We start from the raw sequence: 16,888 nt of genomic DNA, 5'->3' as shown, positions 1-16,888 counted from the left end.
CCAGAAGGGATTTTTTGCTTCTCTCGGATAAACTTTCATTTTTGTTTAGATCTAATATGATAAGTTAGAGATTTAGCACACCCATGTTGACCGCAGAAGTTCCAATAGAAGAAAAGTGAGCATATGTTCTAGAAATATCCTTTCTGTGCCTGCACGTGGTGGATTAAAATAACTGATTACATTTTATAATATTAAATTCAGTTTTTAATTACCTATTAATTTGTTAGTCATATTAATAATAACTTGTCCAGGCTATTTATAAAAAATTAATTATATGTCATGATATTTCTGTTTTGGTTGCTTACTAAAGAGCGGCATGACCAGTTGCATAAACAAAGTCACTACTGGCATTGCTAGTGCCCCAGTGTAAATCTCAAGTTCAAATTTTAGCAGTTAATAGTGTATTAATTTACAAAGATAACTGCAGCAAAAACGGATCTACATAAACGACAACAATAAATAAATGGAAAATTATGTTACTGGCATCAATAAAAAGACACATTTATAAAGATTGGTGTGGCACCATTCTCATTGCTGTATCACATATTACAGGGGTGATTCTCACGAAAACTTGGTTTTAAAAATGTCAAGCATGAAAATGTAAAAATTGCTTAAATTTACTTTTTTTCCCACCAGACATTGAAAAACAAAGTCTGGAGTAAATGGGAACATTAATTTAAAAACTTTTACTTATCATTTAACACTTTTTGTAACATTATTTAAAAAATTAGTCCTAAAAAAATCTCATTACCGCAACAGTCAGAAAACATCACTGACATATTTTCAAAATGACATGACAAACCTGAAAGAACATAATTTGGAGATTCTGCACATGCATTTAAAATCAAAGTATTATGCTTCTATTAATTGAATTAACATTTAATAAGCATCTGTTGCGGTAATGATAATCGAAATGCCGTGTAAGCATTCTGACAAGACAATATTTCAAATTAACTGTAAAAAAATGATCTTACCTGGTAGCCTTCTTGAAGTAACTGGTCCATATGCTTGGTCACTCAAAATCAAACTTTAATAAAATTCTGTATGTGTGCTTAAACTGTTCTCAAAAAGTGTTGCGGAGGATGAGAACATCAGGCATGGACACATCATTTTCCTAATTTTTCTTCATTATTGTTATACATGAATATTCAGTAAATATTTTTTCTGTCATCTAAAGTAGTCTAGCAAAACATCCATTTATTTTTTTCTTAATTTTTTGTGTTAATTTGATTAAATTACAACATAACGCATGTTCAAACACAGCCGGACACATTGCAGTAATGAGAATTTCAGCAGAAAATTAGATAAAATTTCCAATTATAAATTCTTATGTTGAAATCACACATTGTGCTAGGTAGAACACAGTATTGTGTTAATTCTGATGCTTTTTAATGTTACTATATTACACATTTTAAAGCTAAAATCATTAGTGCCGTGGTGTTTCAATGGTTTCGTGAGAATCACCCACAGAAAAATTATGGAGCATAATCGCACAAAATGAATTTTTTTGACCTGAATAAATACTGGAGCCAATTAACACTGAAAAACTTGATTTTCCTTTTTTATTCATTTTATACAATAGTAAAAATGTAGCTGCTTTATTTCCGAGGCTTTCATTTGTAGCGCAGTGTAATTTGCAGCATGTACCCTGTAGTTATAGTCCAAATTCTACAGGTGGCGCAGTTTCTCTGTGATACGGGCTTAAGGCCATCTCTCCTCGAGAAGCGGGGGAAGCAATTAATTAACTGTTTTAAGTACAGTATTTTCGTTTTTATTTTGTGTCTATGTGTTATGCATTTCTTAACAAGCCCTGGCTGTGATGTATGATCAAGTTTCTACTTGACGGAAAAAAGCGAAATGCCGTAAGTAACTTCAATTGGGAAATTTCTCAACCATCGATTTTTTTTTCAAAGTGGGAGTTTGTCATCGTATTTTTTTTTTGTTTTGCAAAGAAACGTTGATAAATGGAAAAGGAAACACCGGGAAGTATAAATAAAACAGGGTTGGGGTGAGCGAAAGAGAGAGAGAGAGAGAGCTATGGGTGCGCAGAGAGGAGGGGAAGACCTGTTACTTACTGCTGTGCCAACTGCGCGCGTCCACAAGCGCACAGAAATATTCTCTGCTCGAATCAAAATACCAACATCCTGATTCTTTCTCTTATGAAGTTTGCAAGAAAATGCTTTTATTTCATTTATTAGTATTTTGAAGTGAACGAGCGTCCTCTTTTGACACAAAGGGCACCTGCGTCTCCATGCGCCTTATTTCATAACGCTCCCAACGCCATTAAAACGCCATTTAAATGTTTTGAGGCTTGTACCGCGAGCATGTGGACGTTACCGAGGACCCGGTTCGCACACTGTAACGGTTCGTCGAGCAGTGATGAGAAAGAAATTGCCGTTAATATCGGCGGCGTGCGCCTGGTGTTGTGCGGGGATCTCTTGAACCGTTATCCGGAGAGCAGGCTCGCCGAACTTGTGAACTGTTCAACCCGGAGTTTTGATGTGATTTCCTCACTTTGCGATGACTACGACCCAGGGAAAAGAGAATTTTACTTCGACAGAGATCCGGACTCGTTTAAATGCATCGTTGAAGTGTACTACTTTGGTGAGATCCATATGAAGCGAGGTATTTGTCCTATTTGTTTCATCAAAGAAATGGAGTTTTGGAAGATTGACTTGAGCTACTTGGATGAATGCTGCAAAAGCAACTTGAATGAGAAGGAGGAAGAGCTGGCAGAGATTGCTGATAAGGTGAAAATGATTTTGGATGATCTGGACTGTGACCCTGTGGTGAGCCGCACGGAGAGGTGGCAGAAGTTCATCTGGAAGCTCATGGAGAAACCCGAGTCATCGCTTCCCGCGCGCGTAATTGCAGTCATGTCATTCCTCTTCATCCTAGTGTCATCGGTCGTTATGTGTCTCGGGACATTGCCGGACCTTCAGGTGGAAGACTCAGAAGGGAATCGAGTTGAACACCCGACCTTGGACGCTATTGAAACGGCATGCATCGGCTGGTTCACGGTGGAATACGCGCTGCGCTTCGCGTCCTCCCCTAACAAGGTGCGCTTCGCTCTCTCCTTCATGAATATTATAGACTTTATGGCCATCTTGCCGTTTTACGTCGTGTTAATTCTCACATACCTCGGCACGGCCATGATGGAGCTGGCCAACGTGCAACAGGCGGTACAGGCGCTGCGCATCATGCGCATTGCGCGCATCTTCAAGCTAGCGCGCCATTCGTCTGGCTTGCAAACTCTTACTTACGCACTGAAACGAAGCTTTAAGGAGTTGGGTCTGCTCCTCATGTATATGGGTGTGGGCATATTTGTGTTTTCCGCCCTCGGGTACACAATGGAGCAGAGTCACCCGGAGACGCTCTTTAGAAGCATCCCACAATCCTTCTGGTGGGCCATCATCACCATGACCACCGTCGGATATGGGGATATATACCCAAAGACCACCCTAGGCAGGTGCAACGCGGCCATCAGCTTTCTGTGCGGTGTGATCGCCATAGCGCTGCCAATACACCCCATCATCAACAATTTTGTCATTTATTACAACAAGCAGAGAGTGCTAGAGACCGCTGCCAAGCACGAGCTTGAACTCATGGAGCTGCGCTCGCTCGAACTCGCCATGAAGAGCGCCTCGCGCAGGTCTGACGCGCCCAGGAGAGCGTGGGAGGGTGCCATGCGCGCGTCGCGTAGCGATACATACATTCCGCTTCTTTCGGGAGCGCACAGAACTGAGAAGGAGGCCGTGAAGAAGAAAAACTCGACTTAAGACAAGCACATAAAAAAGAACTCGAAAAGCACTTTATAGGTCTAACAAGAAATTGTGTTTTATGTTTATTGTGCGCTCTTAACTGCTGTGCTCGTCCAAAGAGTGTGACTTTCAACCTGCTTGTTGTTTTTACTGACTGGACGCAATTTCATTGATGCGTGAAAAAAAATCTCTTTAAAGTGTTAATTTAGTCTTTAATAAAATAAAGTGCATGTTAAACTTGACACGTGTATATTTTTGGTTGCCAGGTAGCAACTGTCTAAATGTTCAATTTCACATTTTTACATTTTTTATAACAATTTATAATTTTGTAAATAGACATAAAATATTTTCTTACTTTACTTCTTTTTGCTTCTTTGGGGCTTAAAGAACAGAGGCAGATGGAGTCAGGTGCAGAGCTACAGGTGAGTCTTGTTTTTCAAACACTTTCACTTTCTATCTATCTATCTATCTATCTATCTATCTATCTATCTATCTATCTATCTATCTATCTATCTATCTATCTATCTATCTATCTATCTATCTATCTATCTATCTATCTATCTATCTATCTATCTATCTATCTATCTATCTATCTATCTATCTATCTTCTCCACACACTCTTTTACTTTCAATCTTTTTAATCTTCACATCTTTAAATTTCTGTTTCATGTTATTATGGACGCAGTATTCCAGGACAGAGATAAAAACAAATGACTCACAGAAATTCTATGGAGAGCCACTGGGGCCTAAGAATAGGAGCATCAGGATAATGTGGGCTGGTGTCAGTCATATGAACTAATACAGAGAGAATTGGTGTCTAGTTTTTATAGCGAGGCATTTGAACATGTCTGCACAGTGGGATTTCTCACACACACCCTCGAAACGCTCAGACAAGATTGCGGCCCTGGCACCTGAAAGCATGTCAAGAGAGCTCTGTTTATATTCACAACATGAGGAATATGGGTATGCATCTGTGTGGGTCTGTGTAAACCATTTAGGATATTTTTAAAACATTGCATATTATTTAAGTTTATATGGAATATTGTTAATGCAAGCTGGAAAGTTCTTTATTGCCAAACTGGTTAAGCCTCACATTTAATAAAAAAAACTATACTCAGTAAATTATTTCAACAGTTTTCCACACACAGGCCCTTGTGTACAGTATACATTTGAGCTCATCTGTTTGCTATCCACCTGTTTCTTGACGTAAATGTGGGCGCCACCATCTTTGAGCTTTCCTGTTTATGACTTCCGGTGAGCCACTAATGGTAGTCTATTGCGAAGGACACAAGGGTGCCGTTTTGACTGGCTGTTTAATGTTTAATATGAAATCCAGGAAGGAAGACCAACATAATTTGTGCAGATAGGGGTTGCCATAATAGCTAAAACAAACGCAGTAAACCTCTACAAAACATTTGTTATAACCGCATGCACAAGAACTGAATGTGTATGTGGCGCACGTGCACTCATGATCTGTATTTACAAATCCATCCAGTAAAACCTTTCATAGAAACTGCCAGTAAACAATAAATACAATAATTGTTTAAAAACAACTAATATTATGCTGATAAAAATATGCTGATTTAATTATTCTGCTATTAAAAATGCGATTACAGTACAGAATATATACGACATAATCTGCTTAGATAATGTTTATAATAGTAATGTGTTTGCGCATACTTTTGTTATGTTTTAAATGAAAAGGCAAATACTTTAAAAAGTAAGCAAATAATTTCATAAGCTCATGTCTCAACCTAACATTAGTGCGTAAGAAGCGATAATAAAATGAAAACAATTCTCAATACATAGAGTAGTTTAAAATGTTTACTATGGTTTGTTCAAATAACTTGCAATATGTTAAATGAGAGATACTTCTGACTGTCGGACCACGTGAAGTTCGACATGTCGCCAAATATTGCCGTTTAAAAAAAAAACTCACACCAGAGGGACAGTTGTGGCATTTTAAACCAGCCCCTGAAAAGTTAAAAACACGAAGTCTTGGTAAATTACATGTACAAACACTCGACTGACTTTCCCATTGTAAAGATACTGGTATGTCTCTGTGCTTTTATATTTACTCATTGAAGACCAGTCACCTCCGATCAACAACACCAAATGATTAAATATATCTTCATATATCAAGCCACTTCTTAATTTCATCCTCACACTGGTTCATACATGACAGGTGTAGTAAATACTAAATGTTTAAATCATGTTTTATGCGTGCTCCCACTTCACTGTTTTCTACCAGCTGGCTATTGAGCTGGAAGTCTCTGACCGGAAAGGAAATACGTCGCATAATTTACTTCTGCGTTTGAGAATAAGGTGAATTGCCTGCCTGGGTGTTTTATCAGTATGCCAATCAGCTTTCTCAGATCAACATCACCATGGGAACATAAAGGACTATGGTTATCTATACCAATTAAACAGAGCTTAGAGATGTTCAGTCCTAACAAAGTAAAAAAAATCTTTGTGCTGTGTGGTGACCAGATTTGTGAGAAAGTGACATGAGTTATGTGAATTTTGAAAATAGTATAAAAAATAAGTATAAAGAAATAATAAAAAATATAAATATTACAAAAATCAAAAATGTTGGGTCAAATATATATATATATTTTTGGGTTCATTTAAATCAACGGCTGGGTTCGTCACTTTTGGACCCAAGGCAGGGTTGAAAATACCCCAGCATATTTTAGATTTGCTAATGGTCAAAAACTTAAGGCTTTAAAAAATAAAATGCAGTTTTTATATTTTACAAATGAGCAAACTAAAAATGATACACAAACCTTTAGCCATAGGCCTGGCCAAATTTATAATGCACTCGTGCATTTGATATTTTGTTTTGTATTCCAGCAAAAAATATCTAAAGAATATTAAAACAATTTACATTATTAAATGCCATATAAAACTAGCAATATTTTTTTGTGTGAAGCTGCTGTGAAACAATGTGCATTGTGGAAAGTGCTATAAAAAGTATTATTACATTGAAATATATGTATGTATCTCTGTGGGTCCATGCATGCGTTGCATGTCTGAGCTGTGCATTGGACTGTGAGATTGAGTGACAGTGTTTCTTGTGCTGTAATCCCCGCAGACATGAGAACATTAACACTTCTTCCGTCCTCACAGAAAGTGCATGCATCTCTATATTTAAAGATTTCATTTTCCAGTTAATGCAAACATGATTACATCTGCTCCCCCTGTTACAGTATATTAAAGTGTGTGTGCCTGCATGTGGTCAACATCCCTCCATTCCTCTTTACTTGCACACATGAGAAAAAACATGAAAATGCATTTGCGTGTGTGTTTAAAGAGAGCAGCTGGGAGCACTTTGCAACAGATTCACTCAATGTGTGACTTTACGTGTAACAAACCTCTACAGACCAACTGTTGGCTATTTTAAAATCTATACAAATGGCTTTATCTATATTTTTTTATTGTTGGACAATTTTTCTCATACTGGATTGGTAGTGATATGTTTAATAATACACTTGTAAATTAACATTTATTCAGTTCAGTCATATATTAAGTTATACCAGACTGCCATGAATGCTTAATGCAGAAGGTGTTTTTGAAGGCTGTGAGTGAACGGTGCCCTGCCGAAATCTTAAACTTAAGTTCCCTTCATCATTTAATTAATTGTCGTAGCTAAACAAATCCTAACCATACCACTTATACATGCATTTCAATCATTTCTGTCTGTACTGTCCACTCCTGGAAGCATTACTGTACCTGCTATTATGAAGCTTAAGTGTTTGCTGACATTTAAACATCCCCAATTTTGTGCACTCAAGCACTTAATGGCTTTTAATAGGTAGCTATAAATAAAACTCAGTGTTATTTTAAAATTTAAAATTAGCGCCTCTACCGGCAGCAAGTGAAGCCTTTGTCACGGTCATCATGAAATTATATATTGTGGTTTTTATTTTTTCAAATGAAGAAACACAATCTCACAGAAATTCGTGTTATAGTCACAAAACATTTGATTAATGTATTTGTGGTATTGACACGTTTTTCAATGTTTTTCGTGTCACAGGAGCACAAATGTCTTTTTTGTTTCACACAGCACGAATTTCTATAAACAGTTTTTCGTGTCTGTGGCAAAACTTTCTTTATCTTGTCATTGTATATTTTGTTTTCTCATTGTTATTCCCATTTTTACCATTGTCACTTGGGTTGGGGTTAGAATCACTTTCTTCGAGATCCTAACTCAAACCCCAACTTCAGGCGAAAATAGTTTTAAAAGCAGAAGAAAAACATAGAAATCAATACATAAAAGTACATCCTAATGCAAGCTTCGAATCTAACCCTAATCCCAAGTGACAATGATTTAAAAATAGAAAAATGCAATGAGAAAAAATATAAAATGACACGATAAAGAAAGTCGTACAACAGACACGAAAAACTGTTTATAGAAATTCATGCTTGGTAAAACGAAAAAGACATTCATGCTCCAGTGGCACGAAAACAGCAGAAAATCATGTCAATAGCACGAATACATTAATACAAAATTTGTGACTATAACACAACTTGCCGTGAGAGAGGGTTGAATGGGATATGATGCATTATGTATTCATGTATGCAGAAACAATGAGCATGTTAAAGCAATGAAAATATGATGTGATCATAATAACAATATATGGAAAATTTAGCTTTTTGTGTCTTAAAAAACAATGAGAAAAATATAAAATGACACGATAAAGAAAGTTGCGCCACAGACAAAAAAAACTGATTATAGAAAGTCATGTTGGGTAAAACGAAAAAGACATTCAAGCTCCAGTGGCATGAACAACAGCAGAAAATCATGTCAATAGCACAAATAAATTTATAAAAAATTTGTGACTATAACACAACTTGCCGTGAGATAGAAAATTTTGCTTTTTTGTGTCTTAATTATAGGGGTTTAGTGTTATCTTTCAACCAGTGTTGGATCATTTGAAATCTTCATAAAAGTCTGGATCTGAACTGGATCTGGTATAAAACATTGTCAGCACCACAGCCATAAAACCTTAAAATTTTAAATACTTAATACACTTTAAAAAAATGAACACTTTTTAAGTAAACACAGCTAAGCTCAGATGTATGCTGTAAAGGGCCTGAAATAACACTGAGTATTAAATGTGACTGACTGCAGCGCCTGTTGCCAGAATAAAGTAACGTAACACGATCAAAACACTATCAAAACGGCGAAAATCTACGAAAAGTGACAAGGAGGCAGCACTGAATTAATAATATTGTGCATATTAAACAGATTAAAAAACAAGTAACAGATTAATGGACGCTTCTTTGATTTTGAGGTTGCATGCAATATCCATTTGGCTCAAAAAACAGAGGGGGCACGTGCCCCCTCAGTTTAAATGGGCATGACGCCTCTGCCCAGAAATTAAGAACTTTCCAACTTGCATTAACAATATTCACTGAAAAAAATGATTCATTGAATTTAATCAATTTTTTTAAGGTAAGTGGTTGCAATCAATTTATTTAAGCTACATTTAAACAAAAAAGATTAGTAACGTAAAATAAAATATAAAACTTTTGTTTAAATGTAGCTTAAATAAATTGATTGCAACCACTTAACTTAAAAAAATTGATTAAATTCAATGAATCATTTTTTTCAGTGTTCATATAAACTTAAATACTATATAATCTTTTAAAAACACCCTTAGGTAGCCTGCATACCAAAACTTTTACGCATCGGCCGGCGTATGTTTTCAATGGAAGCGGAGTGCTTTTCAAAAAAGCCAGCTGCTGGCATTATTTTTCGTGCTGAAAGCCCGCACTCTGTGTTTTTTCCGCGCTTTTTTAACATTGGGTTAAAAAGGGATAAAGCCAGCATTTGGGGTCAATTAACCCAAACAATTTTTTTATACTTGGCTCAACAATGAGTTAAGACAACCCAGCATAGATTAATTACAACCCAACGATTTGAGGTTGTTCCTTTTTGACCCAATGGAAATAACCTTTTTAGAGTGTATGAACTGATTCACACAGAAATACCTTAAAAAAATGCCTTAACATGCAGAAATAAAATGGTATAGAGTGAAAAACCAAATTGTATTTCCTGAAAGTGCCATAAGTATTTCCTTTGTTAATGTAAGGTTAGTGTGATCAGACTATACAACGCGCCTTTGCCCCAAAGGTGTCATTCTAGCACAGCTGGGTGTTTGCTTTTATGTGATTAAGATTTTTTCACTGAATGCGCAATTGTAGGAATGTGTGTCTGATTGTTTGTGTTCATTTGTAATTGGTGATGGTTGTTCTGGTATCAGTCGCCAGCACACGCCTACGGTTCTGCTGCTCATTAGGGTTCTACCAGCAAAAATAATTAGACCAACACTCCAGCAATTCCAGTTCGAGATCATTACTCAAACACAGAGCAGTCCTTCACACAGACAGAACAACGTGACCTTTAACGTCAAAAAGCGCCGGAGAGAAACCATAATAGTAATAATTTTAATATGGAAATAATTGCCACATTTTGCCCATCAAGGAAATGAGTAGATAAATAAAGAAAAGCATGGATGGATTAAATTCGTCCGCGTTTGTCTTAATTCATTTTTCTTGTGCTTTTTTGCTGGGGAGTGCAAAAAATACCACACAGAGGCATTATGGGTACCATCTTTATTCTCTTCAAGAGTGTTAAGGCTGATTCTGTTTGAAGGGATGGTTCAGATGGGTGTGAATTGTGTGCAACAGAGATCTAATGCATGTTAGATGGCAAGATAGATGTGAGTGTGTGTGGGCTATGAGAGGATAAACAAGCAGGATTTATCGTCTGAGGACAAATGGATAGATAATAATGTTGCTGTTGACACAGCATGGATAGCAAGCAACAGACGACTGAAAAGAAAAAAAGCAATTTATTATGTATCTTACTATAAATCTGCTAAGGTTAGAAAAAACAGAGAGAGGGTTGAACGGTTGAAGAACAATGAATAACTTTTTATTCATTTCGATTAACCTGTTTAATGGTGCAGGAATTGAAACTGCTGGAAGGAAAGATAAATGGTCCCATTTAATTGGTCATAAGGACTGTGTGGTTACTCACATCAGTAACTGGCTGACAAAAGACAATCGGACAGTCTTGCAAAAACTGGCATCTTTTCCAGACCTATTTTGACGTGGAGCTTTGTTTTTTGTTGATTTGAATGATCTGGGAGTGCTTGTGGAGGGTGGGGCGGTGGGTGACTTATCTGGCAATGACAATAAAATATGTCTTGTTTCGAATTGTTTAAAGGATTAGTCCATTTTCTTAAAACAAATCCAGATAATTTACTCATCACCATTTCATCCAAAATGTTGATGTCTTTCTTTGTTCAGTCAAGATGTTTTTTGAGGAAAACATTCTAGGAATTTCTCATTTTAATGGACTTTAATGGACCCCAACACTTAACAGTTTTAATGCAGTTCAAAATTGCAGCCCAAAGGACTCTAAATGATCCCAAAGGAGGCTCAAGGGTCCCAGCGAAACGATTCTCATTTTTGGCAAAAAATAAATAAAAAATATGCATATTTAAACCGTAACTTCTCATCTTCCTCTGGTCCTGTGACCTCACGTAATACGTCATCACATCAAGAGGTCACGGATGACGTATCGAAACAACCCAAAAGTGTTTACAAATGTGGAGAAAGAGGACCTTTCTGACATTGTTGTATGTCGAATAATACTAATTAATGTCTTTGTGTCGGTTTATTGTTTAAAATGGTCCACAAATGTGCGTTTCATATATGTAACACGTGACCTTTCGACGTCATTACGTAATTGTGTGAAGTCCTGCTGGCTCGTCACAGGAACAGAGGAAGAAGAGAAGTTGTGGTTTAAAAGTGCATATTTTTCTTGACAAAAATGACTCGTTTCGCTAGATAAGACCCTTATGCCTCGTTTGGGATTGTTTAGAGTTCTTTGAAACAAAAATTTTAAACTGCATTAAAACGGTTAAGTATAGGGTCTATTAAAGTCCATTAAAATGAGAAAAATCCTGGAATGTTTTCCTCAAAAAACTTCATTTCTTCTCGACTGAACAAAGAAAAACATCAACGTTTTGGATGACATGGTGGTGAGTAAACTATCTGGATTTTTTTAAGAAAATGGACTAAACCTTTAAGGCTAATTGATCTGGTTAAATGTATCTATATTTCTCTCTGAGTGTGTCTGTCTCGCAGTAGTCTTCACTGGAAACCATTTATCCAGTTTGATCAATATAATCTGACAGTCAACATGTTCATCCTCTTTAAACAAGTACAGACACTTAACAAAGTGTTATATAGATCTCAACATCATATAACCAGGAGTCAAATAGATATTATCTAATTTATTAACATTTTGCAAGATGTATGAAATCTTTTAAGCGCAGCTGTATTTCTGTATTATTAGGTTTACAGGGGATTTATGGCAGATCAATAGATTGTTATTTACTTTTTCCACTGGTGACTTTCATTGATTCAGACTTCTGTTTTTTGTTTTGTTTGAAGTATAGTCGTTGTAGTGATCTGTGGTGTTAATGTTGGGTAAATAGTAAAATCAGTAATTATAATCTGCATTACGTCGAATTGAATTGTTTTTTAATGTCAGTGGACCTTGTTTACGTATTGAAAGTTGAACATTCTCTATTCTGAACCTGAAGCACTGCTTTGCTCTCCTTTGTGCTTCTCCTTAAGTCTGAGTGGAGTGGGTGTCATCCCATAATCCCTTTCCAGGTTGTGATCTGCATCTTCAGCCTTTCAAAGACGTGTGCTTGTGCGAGTGTGTGTAGGTTCTAAAGAGAGAAAAGGATGCTAGACAGCTGGCTACTAGTCATATGTGCTGTGAAAATAAACATTTTCTGTTGCCCCTAAACAGGAATAGACTGAGAACAAAAATAAACAGCCCAGGTCAGTTTTTACAATGCAAAGCAGTGCAATAAAGCAGTTCTATCAGATTTGACCAATGTGACTTAAAGGAATAGTTCACCCAAAAAAGAAAATCCCATTATTATTTACTCACTCTCATGTTTTTACAAATCTGCTTCTTTGCTTTGATGAACACATAGGAAGTAAGGATGTCACTCGAAATCGATCGAAATTAAGTTACAACCTCGAACTTTGAATAAAAAAATGGAATCGTCGATGCTGCCACGCCCCCATGTCACGTCCGGTCGGCTTGCCAAGCTGGAAAAAAACATGTTGAGTGCTGTGAGTCAATCTCCTCTACAGCCAGTAAAAAGATAGCATGGCAGATGCAGGAGACACCACGCGAGCTGCTCTTTACATGGGAAACAAAAAAAACAGTCATCGCCTCCCGCCTTCAGCTGAACTCAATCAGAACAGAACACGCACGTGTCGGCAGATCAGCATCTGTGACAGGACTGATCGTTTCTCTAAACTGAGATCAGTTTAAGTTTCACAACAACTTATTTCAGTTGCTTAAGAGTTATGAAAACAGCATTTTAACTTTTGACATAGTCTCACAATCTTGTCTGACTGTAATAAAAGCAAGTTTTTAAGGTGCAAAGTACTGATAGGAATGTTCATCCGAAAGTAGGGATGCACCGAATCCAGGATTCGGTTTCGGATTCGGCCGAATACTGGGCTTTTTGGCGGGGTTCGGGTTCGGCCGAATCCTAGATTTTTTTTCCACCGAACCGAACCCTAGGCTTGCGCTACGCTGGTCGACGTCACGCAGCCGTTGATTACACACATCGGGTGCTGACGTGGAGATGAGCTTTTTCTTTCGGTCAGCTGGACACACCAAAACTTTTAAACACCGCTGAAAACGCCTTGAGGACCCCAAATGCCAGCTGTTTTTCAGCCGAGCGCTTGGTAGCTGTGATGCTTCAGCTGTGAGCCGGTTGGTTGCTGTGGTAATGTCCCGCCCCTCCTCCACTGTAATTGGACGGCCGTGTGAAGACTGACATTGACGAGCGGAGCTTCTCACTCAAAGTTAAATATAGTTTTCAGCGCGGAGCTGCTTGCTTATTGGAAAAACGAGCGTGTCGCAACGCATCGCTTTCATTATGCATAGGCTTATGGTAATTGTCAAAATAGTTTTTACAACTTGTCATCCTGGCATAATGTACAGTTAAAATTAAATAAAATGAAAAATACACTGCTGTGGACGTTTTTTACTTCATTAATGTGTTTTACTGTGTTGGAATAAGGATGCGAGTAGGATTCAGTATTCGGTTTCGGATTCGGCCGAATCTTAAACGGTGGATTCGGGATTCGGCCGAACCTAAAAAATCTGGATTCGGTGCATCCCTATCCGAAAGGAAGTTTAGTTTTATCAGGTATGTGCGTGTACCATATTTTTCCACTGGCAGCACGACTAACATGGCAGGGCATCTCCGGGTTCAAGGTCAGATATTATATTTCATAAAAGTCTAGTCTAAAAATAGCATAGCATTTTTTCTGCTTTAAAAAAATGTAAAAATCGAGAATCGAATCGTGACCTTAAAATCGAAAAATGTAATTGAATCGAGGATTTGGAGAATCATGACATCCGATGGCGTATTGAGGAAACTGATCAGTATCCCCAATGACTTACATAGTAGGAAAAAAATACTTTAAAAACAGCATTAAAAACCCTTTGTAAATATTTTTTTTGGTGAAAAGGTTTACATAGATAAATAAATAGAAGGATCAATATAGCAACATTTTCTAAAATGTACACTACTGGTCTGTTTTGTTGTAAATTGCTACTAAAAATGCTGGGTTTTCAATCCATGGTTGGGTAAAATATAAACAAACCCAACAGTTGATTTAAATTACCCCAGAAAATGCCTCAACTATTGCTTAAAAGACTGTCCTCCAAAAATAATGACCTCATAGGTCGTTTTTGCAAGCACCTTATTACGACGTAAAGTGACGTATTAAGGGATTAGTGTCCTCTAGCGGCAGTAGCTTGTTACGTTTTAAGGTTTATGCCTTATACATCACATTTGCCTAAAAATTTAATTTTATGAATTTGTAAATGTAGAAACAGTTTCATAAACATTTATGGCTTTAAAGATATTTTGGAGAATCTAACTCCACCCTCACCCTTACCCTAAACCCAACCACTTCTCAACCATATAAAACACAACACAAGTAAAAGTACAGTGACAGGTATTTATTGCATAAAACAGTATAAAAGTATTACAAACCATTCGCATTGCGAACCTTGTAAACTGAAGCCATATGATTACTTTATATGAAGAACTCTGTGATCAAAACGCACAGTCAGATCTCATTCAAACTTAAACCAGCATGACATAGTCGGTCACAAGAGCCAATAGCGCTATACATTCTTAGCTAACGTAATGATGCAATCGGTCACGAGACACACGAGAGCCAATGCCGTTTCACAATCGTAGATGACGTATCATCGCTTCTTCTGGTGCCAGTTTTTGAATCGTGTACACCGGATCTGATATTTACAGCGGATTGTCATCACTTTTGCATCTTTTCTTCAAATAAATTGATTGTTTGACCTCGGTACACTTGGAATATTTTAAGTACATTTTTAAAAAGTTGTGACTGTTTTGTATGCGGTGTTTATATCATATAATAAATAAATGGGTATGTTATTTGCCCTAAATGCCTGAATTGTGTAATGTGTAATAAAATACTATTAATCCTTGCAGTTTAAATTGAAAATCTTATCATGGTACATGTCATCATAGCAAAATTATACTGCAAAATATATTTTTATACCCTAATATATTATGTTTCACCTGCTGCCGATAGAGGCGCTAATTTAGTAAATGCATCTATTGGCCATATTTGGTGAAATAGACAAACGACCAAAGCAATCGTATGGGTTGGAGAATAGGATGGAGAGAAGATAGAGTGTAGGTTTGTGCTTCACTACAATTTATTTGAAAACTGACTGAGATGGATTTGGTTTTTGTCTTTGAAGTGTTGACCTCATCCATCTCTATTCTGTCATGTATTGGTATCTCATTTAATGCATAATTTACTTACATTTGTGTTAATCATAGAGCAATATTGACAATAGTGTCCCACTAATACATCACAGAGATGTAATGAATGCTAACAGAAAGAAAAGTACTGTTTACTGCTTACAGAACGATCACTGGCACTGCACCAGTATACTTTTACACCTTCCTACATTCCTACACCCCATCCAAAACCTCAGCAAATGAGCAGCACCTTGTGATACCTTCCCAAAAGGGCACTAAATCATTTTCCAGCTCATTCTCCTACATTACTCCTTGCTGGTGATCTTCCAAATGTAGTGCGGTCAACCACATCTCTTACAGCATTCAAAAATCAATTAAACACATATATTTTCTATGAATACTTGACAAGTAGATGTTGACTGCTCTTCTACTCTATCTTCTATAAAAACACTATCTCTCTCTCGCTCTTTTTTCCTCCAAGTTTTGTTTTGGAATTGTGAACCAAGTATAAACACTTCTTGTATATTGCCTCCCTATGAAAAATCTTTTATTGTTTCCTAGTTTTTGTAAGTCGCTTTAGCGTTTGCTAAATGCCCAAATGTAAATGAAGTAAATTTCAGTCAAACACATTGATAAACCATTTATCACTTAGACACAAACGCACACACGTAAGTCACATGCCTGAGAGAGTACGTGTCTATTCTGTTGAAACTGCTATTAGATTAAAAGATGAAATGCTCTGTAATCAGGCAATGAGGTAAGAGAATGAGTTCATCGGTGTGTGTGTGTGTGTGTGTGTGTTTGTGCATTAAAGCGTTTTTGTATAAGGGCATTCAGTTGCCTACACCATTAAAAAAATAAGGTTTATAAAAAGGTTCTTTTTCAGGTTGTATGGTTCCATAAAGAACCTTTAACATCACCCATTGCCCAAGTAAAAATGGAAAAAATACAAAATGCAAAAAAAGTTCTACATACTAGAAAAGTGTTAAGGAGGTTGCACACGGGCAAGAAGCGCCGCGTCGCTTCGAGCCATTTACCTAAAAATCTAACACATTACTTTCTATGAATGAACACATATCGGCGGCGCCGGCGGCATCTTACGGCGGCTTTTAACTGTGACTCTACACCTGCCCGGGCTGCAGAGAAATAATATCATATTTGTCCCAGATCATGTACTAACATAGGCTGAGAATGTGAGCGTCCGATGTGCGATATCTGCGAGTTGTCCTACACGCGACACGATGCAGC

At 37.0% G+C, this 16,888-nt stretch overlaps 2 protein-coding genes across 2 annotated transcripts in view; both read left to right on the top strand.

Moving 5' to 3' along the window:
- The first annotated feature begins 1,950 nt into the window (after nt 1–1,950).
- kcnf1b (potassium voltage-gated channel, subfamily F, member 1b) lies at nt 1,951–4,003 on the top strand. The gene has a single exon (XM_055170395.2). It carries the CDS (start codon nt 2,325–2,327, stop codon nt 3,777–3,779), a length of 1,455 nt encoding a protein of 484 aa, XP_055026370.2. The 5' UTR covers nt 1,951–2,324; the 3' UTR covers nt 3,780–4,003.
- The window catches only part of cimip5 (ciliary microtubule inner protein 5), a 66,678-nt gene continuing 52,708 nt past the window's right edge, over nt 2,919–16,888 (top strand). The window contains exons 1-2 of the mRNA XM_073873397.1: nt 2,919–3,059; nt 4,149–4,183. The gene's annotated coding sequence lies outside the window, so the exon portion shown is untranslated. The remainder of the gene's footprint in view (nt 3,060–4,148; nt 4,184–16,888) is intronic.

Source organism: Misgurnus anguillicaudatus, chromosome 11 (assembly GCF_027580225.2).
Source record: "Misgurnus anguillicaudatus chromosome 11, ASM2758022v2, whole genome shotgun sequence".
Taxonomy (NCBI): domain Eukaryota; kingdom Metazoa; phylum Chordata; class Actinopteri; order Cypriniformes; family Cobitidae; genus Misgurnus; species Misgurnus anguillicaudatus.
Note: the sequence above shows the minus strand (reverse complement) of the source record. Positions and strands in the feature narration are given on the sequence as shown.

Excerpts from the sequence above, each read along its gene's own strand:
- kcnf1b (XM_055170395.2), top strand. The coding sequence starts at position 2,325 with ATGTGGACGTTACCGAGGACCCGGTTCGCACACTGTAACGGTTCGTCG.